This window comes from Schistocerca serialis, chromosome 2 (genome assembly GCF_023864345.2).
Source record: "Schistocerca serialis cubense isolate TAMUIC-IGC-003099 chromosome 2, iqSchSeri2.2, whole genome shotgun sequence".
Taxonomy (NCBI): domain Eukaryota; kingdom Metazoa; phylum Arthropoda; class Insecta; order Orthoptera; family Acrididae; genus Schistocerca; species Schistocerca serialis.
In genome coordinates this window covers 1,158,949,865-1,158,962,341 of record NC_064639.1, presented here as the reverse complement: position 1 = coordinate 1,158,962,341, position 12,477 = coordinate 1,158,949,865, and the positions used below count along the sequence as shown (strand labels likewise).

The window sequence follows — 12,477 nt, the reverse complement described above, 5'->3', positions numbered from 1 at the left end:
TGGTGGAGCAAGGTTTGAGATTGAAAAACTCCAAAATGTTAATAAAAGGTGATTTTGGGGCAGTGGGGATAGCTCACAATTAGATGGTGGGGTGAATTGAGTCAGGCAGGATTCGACATTGGCTTTGTGTTGAGTCTGATTGGGAAGGTTTGTGGTGAAAATGTGTTTCCACTGTAGGGACTGGGGGAAGGTCTTCAAGAAGACCAGCATGATCAAATTTGGTGGGAAAGGTAAAGCCTTTGGAAAGGACTGATAATTCTGTGGGACTAAGGCTTTTTGAAGAAAGATTCATGGCTGTGTTTTAAGTTTATTTAGTTTCTGATAGGGAGTTTCTGAATGCGTGGTAAAAGTAGTAGGTCTGTGAGCCAGGGTTTGTTGGCTAAGGGGGATATGATTCTTAAGACAACAGATATGAAAACAAAAGTTTCACATAAATACAAAACAGATTTTAGAGCTTTATTTCTGGTATGAACAAACATGCCATTCATGATTCTGACTGCTTTTGCTGAGCAGCACGCTCAGCGCGCAGTTGACGTCGTACAGCTCGCTGTTCCAGTTCTTCGTAATCTTCAGCAAACATCAGCTTCAGAACAGGGTAAAACAAAGGTAGCACTGGCAAGTCTCCCAGTCGAACCTGAGAAAAGACTTACAGGTTAATCTTCAGCTGCAGCCTCTTAAACTTAGCAAAAATATCATTAAAAGGATAATTAACTTAAGGAAATGGTAAAATTGGAGAGACAAAGTGGCTAGCCATTAATTACCTTCAGGAGACATTATTCTAAATACTGCTGATGAACACATTAAAAGTAGGGAAAAGGCTATTACCTACCTTTTGGAACTATTAATTCCTTCCCCTGGGAGGAAGAGGAGACAGATCTGGTAATGTTTGGAAGAAGAAGAAGATCATCCCGACTTCAGGTTGAGAGAGATCCACATGTTCTGAGGAGAAGGGGAGAGGAAGATAAAGGGTGAAGTGTCAAGAGAGTAAGAAGTCATACATAGTACACTGGTAAATGCCGTGTCAAGGTCAGTCAGTAAACAGGTCAAAGCCAACTATTCAATCATTTCATGATCATAGTGGCACTGAAATGGAGGATGACAGAGACAGACCAAATACTAAATTCTGTTTTCTAAATTTGTTTTATGGCAGAAGAAGGTGTAGTGAAGGAATTTATTGTAAATTAAAATATAATTGCAGTGTTGCTATATAGAAATGTGTGTTAGGAATCTATTGACCAGTAATTCCTCTGAAATCCACTCCAAAACTGACAGCTGACCCTCAACATAAACAAATGTAATGTATTGTCTACAAGTATGTAGAAATCCCTGATACTTTTTAATCGTCAAATAAATACTAAAATGAAATATGATTTTGAAGTAAGCAACCATGGGACAGAAATCCAACTAAACTGTTCAACAGAGGGAAGAAGACTGGACCTGATGGGATATCATATGACATTACGAAGAGTAAGTAAGAGAACTTGGTCCTCTTCTAGTAACAGCCTACCACAGGTTGCTGGAGCAAAGAAGCATTCCAAGTCATTAGAAAAATGTGCAGATCATTCCTGTTCAAAGAAGGGTCATCAAACAGAAAAACTTAACTATAGACATATATTGCCGACATTAGTCCATCTTGCTCTGGATGATGCTGATGTAAACAGCATAACTTCGATTTCACATTCTCCGATTTTACATTTTTTGCAATTCTATGTCACAAATTCGTAGCTTCTGTGAAAAACCCATTAACATCAATGCTGAAAATTCCCCAATTTTACGTTTCTTGCTAGTAAGGTTTACTTTGATTCTACATTTTTACTCAACATCATGCTTGACTTCATCCTGTTTTCTTCTTCATTTGATGTGACTGAACAACTTGTAAGTGGCACAGAAGACAGATGGTTTGCACTGCAGGTGGTGGCAGAGTTAAGGGGTTATTTTAGGCCATTGTGGAGAGGGGAGATGTGAGAGAGGAAATGCTGACATAATCTATGATTGGCATTGCCAAAATAACTTGCAACATTTAGCTTCACCCACAATTTTGATACAAACACTAGGTGGTCGTGGCAGCAAAGGAAAAATAGGGCGGTCGATGTGAAGTGTTCCAGACCGAACCAATATGTGACGAAGGGGTCCAGCCCCCACCTTTTCTTATGCCACTTATAACTCAGTCTCATCATATTGTACGTATTTCTGATGTACTATATTCAGTGACTATATCACTCATTAACCTTTTAAATTCAAACAATAATATGCTTGGTCATAATCAAGGAAATTGGCCATTTCTGGCTAGTGAGCTCTTATTGGCTGGTGACTTGTTACATCACCCAACAGCCAACGCAGCCACCAGACCACACTAATATACATAAAATGAGCTTGCCTGCTGGATGTGTGGAGAGGGGGAGTAGTCTTTCAATGATGTGAGTGCAGGCAGGGGTGAAAGCATTTTGTGAAGTGCTGAAAATATACTTTTTGCGCACATCATGTGCTGTGGGACAGATGTGACACAGAAATAGAACAAGGGTTTTGCAATAACATGTTTTCAAGACTTTCATGTTCAAATGTGACACGATAAAGTTGCGACTACATACACTACTCATATATATACGAGTACTTTGCACCACACACTGTAGATCGTAGAGATTGGCAGCAATGACAGAAGGCTGAAACGAAACTGTAGCACTTGAGCTTTCTTGTAGATTTACATTTTAAACAGTGTACAGCCTACTTCTAATAAGCTTGTAATTGTAACTGGGGAAGTAAACTCATTTTTCATGTCTCTGTTTCTCTCACTGAGCATAGAATAACACTTTTTTGGATTGGAGGATATGAAACGCAGTGAGCATGAAGTGCGGCTCATAAGAAAAACATTAAACAATAACAGCAATGGTGACAAAGTTTGTTATTATGCAGATGCCCACATTTATGCTATTGGTTTACCACTTAGCTGCTGTGATATTTTATATTTTTCTTTTCAACTTTATTTCAGTTAAAGTAAAAATTACTGTATGTCCTAACATATTTTACAAAATTGACGAAGACACTTTAACGTGTAGCTGCTGAAAATTTTCATGTCCGGACCGATTCCTTTTCGCTGAAGACCACATAATCGTATTGTATTTACAATACTTCTTATATCTACACAGAACCCATCACAATATCACCTTCCAACCTAAACTAGACCTATGTTTATAGCACGCAATCTGATATTTTAATTTTGAAAGTATTTCACATTCTGGTGCACCATTTCTAACACACCTTCCAACCTGACCTAAACCTACTGTTTGTAGTGTGAGAGATAATATTTTAAGTTTAAAAGTATTCCACATTACGGTGTGTGATTTTTAACAGCAGGTATGATTTCCTTCAGCTGCTATGTGTAGACTTTGGAAACATGCTGATTTGGAGTCTTGCAACTATTTTACTCATACTTGCAAACTTTATATTTAACAACATACATTTTTATTTCAAATTGCAAAACACTGCTAATACAAAATGCAAACAAGGTAAAACAAGTGCACTATGTAATATACAGTGATGAGTGAGGACCAAAGGCCATGTACTGTTGACTGCACAGTGCAGACCAAAGAATTTACATGGTGTGTACATACTCTGGACAGTACTGGCTCCCCTATTGTTGGGGGAGTGAGCACTTGGTTGCTGTGGAGGGGGCTGACTGGGCAGGATTTGTTCCAGGTCAAAAGCTACTGCTAACGTTTCTTTCCTAGCTGGACTAAGCTGCTTTTATGTGAAAGCCAAAGGCCAAACTCAAAACAAAAAAAATGACAAACACTCAGATTAAGTGATGAAAGCCCCCTGCCCAAATAAAATGCAAAACTAAGCCTGCCATGGCAGTGTCATCTGTTAAAAGGGCAGGGAGTGTATCAGGCTGCGCAAATTTCTGCCTGAGCACAGTTAAAGGGGACAGGCCAACAAAATGTGGACCACTGTCAAAGCCAACCCACAACGACATAGAGGCGGGTCCTCATGGCGCAGTAAATAGCTGTGTGTCAAGCGGGTGTGGCCAATGCGGAGCCAACAAAGGACGACTGATTCCCTGTGAGTGACTCGCATGTATGACCGCCACACATTCCTCGTCTCCTTGATAGTACGGAGTTTGTTTCGTGTGGTCAGGTTGCACCATTCAGTGTCCCAAATCTCGAAAACTTTGCGGCATAAGACTGCTCGCAAATCAGTCTCCGGGAGGCCAATGTCCAGAGATGGTTTACTGGTGGCCTGTTTGGCCAAGCGGCCAACATGTTCATTGCCTGGTATCCCAACATAGCCTGGGGTCCAAATGAAGGTCACTGAGCGTCCACTCCTGTAGAGGGCATAAAGAGACTTCTGAATTAACAATACCAAAGGATGCCTAGGGAAGTACTTGTCGAGGGCTTGTAGGCTGCTTAAGGAGTCACTACAAATGACTTAGGACTCACCAGAGCAGGAGCAGATATGTTCAAGAGCGTGATAGATGGCAACCAGCTCTGTAGTGAATACGCTGCAGCCAACCAGCAAGGAGCATAGTACTGTATGGTCAATGTGAGCGTAAGCAAAGCCAACAACACTGTCGACCAGTGAGCCATCAGTGTAGATGATGTCTGAGCCCCCAAACTCGCTAAGAACAAAGAGAAAATTCCGGTGGACGACCTCAGGTGGGACTGAGCCTTTGGGGCCAAGCAATAGGTTCAGTCGAAGCTGTGGCCGAGGTATTGACCATGGAGGGGTATGGGAACGAGGCTGCTGTAAAGGTGGTAGGGGGAAAGTGTCAAGGTCATGAAGAAGTGACCGAACACGGACAGCGAAGGGATTCCCAATTCTGGGCCGCCGTTGCAGGAGATGGACCGCCGTGTTTGGGAAAAGAAGACAGTAATTTGGGTGGCAAGGTGAACTATGGATGTGTGCGGTATAGTTTATGAGTAATAGTTGCCGCCGGAGCCACAATGGAGGAACGCCCGCTTCTACAAGGAGGCTGTTCACGGGGCTAGATTGAAAGGCTCCTGTAGCGAGGCGAACTCCACATTGGTGGACAGGGTCTAGTAGATACAGTACAGAAGGGGCGGCTGAACCACACACCACGTCTCCGTAATCAACACGGGACTGCACAACAGCTTGGTACAGCCACAGTAGTGTACGACGATCAGCACCCCAGTCGGTGTGGCTCAGGCACTGAAGGAGATTGAGATGCCGCCAGCACTTGTCTTTAAGCTGACGAATATGGGGAACCCAACTTAAGTGGGCATCGAACACCAGTCCCAGGAAGCGGTAAGTCTCCACTACGTCTAGTAGTTGGTCATCAAGGTAAAGTTTGGGATGGGGGTGCACCGTACGGCGGTGACAGAAGTGCATCACACAAGTTTTGGTGGCCAAAAACTGGAAGCCGTGGTTGAGGGCCCGTGACTGCGCCTTCCGTATAGCCCCCTGCAGATGGCGTTCAGCTACAAAGTAGGAGAGGAGCAGAAAGAAATACAAAAACCATCAGCATAGAGGAGAGGAGAGACTGACGATCCTACTGAGAGCGAAAGACCATTGATGGCAATGAGAAAGAGTGGGACGCTCAGGACAGAGCCTTGCGGGACCCTATTCTCTTGTGTATGGGGAGCACCATGGGAAGCACCAACGCGAACTCAGAAAGTGCGATAGGATAAAAAGTTCTGTATAAAAATCGGGAGTGATCCCCGAAGACCCCACTCATGCAGAGTAGCGAGAATGTGGTGTCGCCATAAAGTTGTATCGAAGGCCTTCGTGAGATCGAAAAAGATGGCGACGAGGTGTTTTCGCCGGGAAAAGGCTGACCAAATGGCAGACTCCAGGTACACCAAGTTGTCGATGGTGGAGCGTCCTTGGCGAAAACCGCCCTGGGACGGAGCCAGGAGGTTCCGAGACTCAAGGAGCCAACTCAACCACCGGCTCACCATGTGTTCGAGCAACTTGCAAAGAACATTGGAGAGGCTAATGGGGTGGTAGCTGTCCACCTCCAGTGAGTTCTTGCCAGGTTTCAGAACGGGGATTACGATGCTTTTCCGCCATTGCGATGGGAACTCGCCCTCAACCCAGATACGGTTGTAAAGGTCTAGGAGGCGCTGCTGGCAGTCCACCGAGAGGCGTTTGAGCATCTGACAGTGGATGCGTTCTGGTCTGGGAGCTGTATCAGGGCAAGCAGCTAGAGCACTTGGGAATTCCCACTCACTGAACGGAACATTGTACAATTCAGGGTGGCGTGTGTGGAAGGAAATGCTCTGACACTCCAACCACTCTTTCAGGGAGCGGAAGCAGAACTCTAAGCAAAATGCTCTGCTAAGCGGTTTGCAATGGTGTCGGATTTAGTAGAGACTGCTCCATTCAGTGAAAGCGCAGGGACACTGACGGGGGTCCGATAGCCATAGAGTCACCTAATCTTGGCCCAAACCTGCGATGGTAGAGACATATCTTTCCCAGCACTCCTGCTTGTGTTGGTGAATGATGTGGCAGGCCTGCGCACGGAGCCGTTTAAGCTCAATGAGGTGTTCTAAAGAGGGATGCCACTTGTGACGCTGGAGTGCCCACCTGAGATCTTTAATCGCCTCAGCGATCTCAGGCGACCACCAAGGCACAGTCCTCCGCCGAGGGGACCCAGAAGAACGGGGAATGGCAAAGTCTGCGGCAGTAATGATGCCGGTGGTGGCCGAGTGAACCACTACATCGATGGCGTCATTGGAAAGAGACGCAATAGTGGCAATGGAGGAGAACAAGTTCCAGTCAGCCTTATTCATAGCCCATCTGCAGGGGTGCCCAGAAGAGTGACACTGTGGCAGTGACAGAAAGATTGGAAAGTGGTCACTACCGCACAAGTTGTCGTGCACACTCCAATGGACAGACGGTAAGAGGCTAGGGCTGCAGATCGAAAGGTCGATTGCCGAGTACGTGCCATGTGCCACACTGAAATGTGTGAAGGCACCATCATTTAAAAGGGAAAGGTCGAGTTGTGCCAATACATGCTCAATGGTGCTGCCTCGGCCTGTTGCCACTGATCCACCCCACAGAGGGTTATGGGCATTGACGTCACCCAGTAACAGGAAAGGTGGTGGCAATTGGGCAATCAGCATAACCAGGACATGCCGCGGGACATCACCATCCAGTGGAAGATACAGACTGCAGACAGTAACGGTCTGAGGCATCCACACCCGAACAGCGACAGCCTCTAAAGGTGTTTGTAGAGGGACAGACTCGCTGTGAAGGGAGTGAAGGACGTAGACACAGACACAACCAGATACCCTTTTGTAAGTTGCCCGGTTCCTATAATAACCCCGATAGCCACGGTGGGCAGGGATTCGCATCACCTGAATCAAGTTTCTTGAAGAGGAATTCACAGGAAAAGATGAAGGCTGAGAAGTTGCCTGAGCTCAGCAAGATGGTGGAAAAAGCTGCTGCAGTTCCACTGGAGGATAACACTGTCCATGGCTGAGAAAGGCGTGAAGGGACTGGAGAGGCAGATTACGCCGCTGGGTCACCTGCTGCCACCTGTGCAAGTGCTATCCATTGTGTTTGAGGGACCGGTGATATCTAGGTCCTCAGTGGACACCAGGATCTCCACCTCATCCTCAGACGCAGAGCTTGAAGGTTGCGGTGGGGTGGGTGCCACCGCACATTCCTTGGTCTTAGAGGTCTTTTTCTTGGACTTGGCTGGGAGGGCTTCACCGATCCAGTCTCCAGGACAGAGGAGGAACGTGAAGCCCTAAGACCAGCTGGTTGTGGGCAATTATGCCTCTGTCGGGCGTCAGCCTTCCCGCTTATGGAAACCTGGGAAGGGAGGGACCCAAGGGACCCCTTGCGAGCAAGAGGAGCCCAAGAAGGTGGACGCTTCTCCGGCTTAGAATCGGGTACGGACGTCCCCTACGGGCAAGGGGGCATGTGTTGTATGGTTCGGTGATCCGACTGGAATTCGCTGAACGGATGGGGCTAACACAGCTGTTGTAGCAGCGGCATATGAAGATGTCATTCGAACAGGATGTAGTCAGTCATATTTCCTCTTAGCCTCAGCATAGGTCAGTCGGTTCAGGGTCTTATATTCCATGATTTTTCGTAAGATCCTGCACTCTGGTGAGCAAGGTGAATGATGCTCTCCACAGTTGACACAGATGGGAGGCAGGGCACATGGAGTATTGGGATGTGATGGGTGTCCACAATCTCGACATGTGAGGCTGGAAGTACAGCGGGAAGACATATGGCCGAACTTCCAGCACTTAAAGCACCGCATCAGGAGAGGGATATAAGGCTTGACATCACAATGGTAGACCATCACCTTGACCTTCTCCGGTAATGCATCACCCTCGAAGGCCAAGATGAAGGCACCGGTAGCAATCTGATTATCCTCCGGATCCCGATAAACACGCCGGGTGAAATGAACACCTTAATGCTCTAAATTGGCGCGCAGCTCGTCATCAGACTGCAAAACAAGGTCCCTACGGTAAATAATACCCTGGACCATATTTAAACTCTTATGGGGTGTGATGGTAACGGAAACATCCCCCAACTTGTCACAAGCAAGTAACGTTCATGACTGGACAGAGGATGCCGTTTTTATCAGCACTGACCCAGACCGCATTTTGGACAAGCCCTCCACCTCCTCAAACTTGTCCTCTTAAATTCTCTACGAAGAACTGAGGCTTTGTGGACATGAAAGACTTACCATCAGCTCTCTTACAAACCAGGAACCGGGGCGGATAACTGTCACTGCCATCCTGAGACATGGTGTGGCCATGGAGGGGAACGTTTTGGGATCGTATTTCTGAGCGTTAAATTGAGCCCGAGAACGCTTAGAGACTGTTGGCGGCTGGCCACCAGTGAAAGAAGATGTACCATGCTTCACTGCAGGTCATCCACCCTGATGCCACCCATTCCTACCAAGGGCCCTCCCCACAGGCGCCACCCAGCCTCAGCAAGGACCACCTGGCAGGATGGCCATTGCTGGAAGTCCCGATGCCCCAGGCAGATAGGCATCTACTCCTTGGCATACGTAGGGAGTTAACGGCGCAGGCATCAGCAGAGCGATCCCTGTGTTGTCAGGGGGCTACAACTAACAGGGTACATGGCGGCCCCACCACAATGGACTGGCTACCGTGCTGGATATTAGGTGACAAGTAGTCCATGGTCGTCATCTGTGCAGAAAGTGGCACTGCACATTGCATGGCGGAAAGTGCACACAGAAATGTATCCATGTCCAAGAGATGGATAGTGGGCAGGACTGCAATGCAACGATGAATAAGCTGGCAAAAGGTCTCAATGCACAATGGACGTATTGCATCAAGTAAGGCGCCCTTCCCCAATTGGCTCACTCTTCGGAAGAATTGAGAGATATGGAGGTCAAACCCCAACAGGGGACCATCACATAAAGGCCGAAACATTTGAGACTCCTTTTAGTCGCCTCTTACGACAGGCAGGAATACCAGGGCCTATTCTTACCCCCCGAACCCGCAGGGGGGTGCTCCTCCTTGCCTTGAGCGTATTCCAAACCTGTCCTCACCTGCAACAATTGGTTCTGCCATGTCCACAGGCATGTGTGTTATAGAATGTGTGTGTGTGTGTGTGTAACTAACTTCTACTAGAGAAAGAGCAAGAGCTCAAAAGCTAGAATAAATAGTTTTCTGTTGCATATCTCTATGTGCCACACATCAGTCACCTATAGGTGAGAAGTTAATTATTTGGAATTCATAAACGAAAGAACAGGCAAAAATTCTGAGATCTGCTAATAGAAATCTTGAGAAGTCTCTAACTGAAGGTGGTCTCCAGAATAAAGAACACAAGAAATTTTTATTAAACTTACAAAGATAACTTAATGATGTGTCTACTGCAAAGAGCATATTTTAAAAGAGAAAACAATAAAGAAGCTATTAACAATAAATAAAGCTGTAAAAAGCTCATCAACCATGAGAAACCAGTTAACATCTTTTGATAGAGTAGAACCTGAAATTCTTTTCCCAAATTCAAAACCACCAGATAAATTGAAATTGAGGATACAAGAAAAGAATCCAAAATAACAAGGCTTCTGGAGAGGATCCAGTTGTTGCAGCAATGTGGAAAAATGTCAGCAATGACATAATTGAAAGAATTTCAAAATTTCTTGGAGGAAATTTGGGAAACAGAGAAAATTCCAGAAGACTGGAAATGCACTCTCACACATTCATTGCCCAAGAATGGACACAAGGGAGATGTTAATAACTGTAGAGAATCTCTTTAGTGGCTGTTATGCACAAAGTCCTAAGCAAACCCCTTCAAAATCACTTCGAGGAGAAATTAAACCTTCAGTTCCATAAATGCCAAGGGGGATTTAGAAGAGGCTCGACACGCATAGAACAGATTATGAATCTGAACCTGTTCACAGGAACCATTTGGCAATAATTAAAGAAACATTGACAGGAACAAAGTCCAAAATAAAATGAAAGTAGTTATTAACATCTCCCTTGTTTCTTTTCTTAAGAAATGAATGTGTGGGAGTGCATTTCCAGTCTTCTGGAATTTTCTCTGTTTCCCAAATTACCTCCAAGAAATTTTGAAGTTTTTTCAATCATGTCATCGCTGGCATGTTTGCACATGTCTGTGGAGAAATTTCAAACCGTTTGAAATAACAACTGGTGTAAGACAAGGTGATGGCCTCTCCCTATTGCTCTTCAAGCGCATTTTGCAAAAGTTAGTAAGGGAATAGAATCCTCTACTTCAAGAAACAGGTATCCCAAAAATGAGACAGAGATGTAAAAACTACGAGGGCTATCCACAAAGTACATTACGTTTTGGAATTAAAAATAAATAAAGTACTGTAAATTTTTTTAATTATATACAGATGAAAGCCACACTTCAATACTACTTTTCTACATAGTTGCCATTTAAATTAAGGCACTTATCGTAGCGATGGACGAGCTTGGAAATTCCTTCATCGTAAAATTTGGCCGCCTGCGCCTTCAACCACATGGTTACCTCTTCTTGAAGCTGTGCGTCGTCATCAAAACGGTGCATAGTCAACCGCTTCTTCATTGCTGGGAATAAGTGGAAGTCGCTCGGTGCCAGGTCGGGACTGTACGGCGGATGAGGAAACAACTCCCACTTAAAAGATTCGAGAACTTCACGAGTGGCATTAGCCGTGTGGGCCTGGGCGTTGTCGTGAACCAGCAAGATCTTTGAGCCCAACTTTCCCCTGCGCTTATTTTGTATTGCTCTTCTGAGGTTGTGCAGAGTTTGGCAATACCTTTGAGAGTTTATTGTAGTGCCTCTTTCCAGAAAATCCACAAAAATCGTATTTCTATCGGGTTACTGATTAACCATGTGGTTGAAAGCGCAGGCGGCCGAATTTTATGACGAAGGAATTTCCAAGCTCATCCATCGCTACAATAAGTGCCTTAATTTAAATGGCAACTATGTAGAAAAGTAGTATTTAAGTGTGGCTTTCATCTGTATATAATAGAAAAAATTTCCAATACTTTATTTATTTTTAATTCCAAAACGTAATGTACTTTGTGGATAGCCCTCGTATAATCTCAAACTGAACCTTCTAGCTTTTGCTGATGACTTTGTAACATTATCGAAAAACGCTTGTACAGCAACTGAGCATATCAAAGAAAAAGATGCAGCTGGAAAGACTGCATTTTTTTTTTTTTTTGTTGACAAGACAGAATTCATAATGAAAATTAAAAATGCTCAAAACTTCCTAAGATACAGCGGACTCAACTGAGTGAATAAATTTAAGTACATAGGGGAAATAATACAGCCAAATGGTCTACATAAAGAAACAAACAATAATAGAGCTCCGAAAATGGAAATGGCTTATCAATTAATGTAGGAAATTTACCACAAAAAATCACTCTCAGTAAAAGAGAACGCCACAGCACTGTCATAAAACCAGAGTCCCTTTATGCAGCACAATGTTTTTTTTAATTAAAAAAAAAAAAAAAAAAAAAAAAAAAAAAAAAAAAAAAAAAAAATATTGGAACTGAAGAGTTGGAGAGAAAGGAAAGCGAGGTACTAGAGGTACTACTGAAAATATTACGTGTACAAAAGGAGTACATAGATCGGAAAAAGTAAGGAAGAAATCTACATCCAAACAGAAAAACTATCTGATACTCAAGGGAAATGAGAATTCTGTTTTATGGTCACTTGGTTCAAATGAACCCCGAAAGACTGACTAGAAAAATATTTGAGCATTTTGACAAAAATAGCAATGGGAATATAAGCTGAAGCAATGAATTAAAATTTGTGCCACGACCAAGACTTGAACAAGGATCTCCTGCTTACTACACAGATGTGGTAATCACTACACTCCAGTAGCACCGTGGCTACTACAGCTGCATGGACTACCCGATCCATGACCTTCCCACACCCTCAGCCTTAGCAATTCCAACAATTTAAGAATGGGAAAAAGGACTGAAGATGTGAACTGAAGTTTATGTTAGTGAGGGCATTGGACTAGGCTAGTCGACACAGCTATGGTAGCTACTATGTCACTGTCGTGTAGTG

The 12,477-nt window shown here is 44.5% G+C and overlaps 1 protein-coding gene across 1 annotated transcript in view; it reads right to left on the bottom strand.

The window, feature by feature from the left end:
* Positions 1-424: 424 nt before the first annotated feature.
* Positions 425-12,477, bottom strand: part of LOC126458614 (ribonuclease Z, mitochondrial) — a 134,780-nt gene continuing 122,727 nt past the window's right edge. The window contains exon 11 of the mRNA XM_050095780.1: positions 425-634. Within this exon, the coding sequence (XP_049951737.1) occupies positions 485-634 (150 nt within the window). The 3' untranslated portion in view covers positions 425-484. The remainder of the gene's footprint in view (positions 635-12,477) is intronic.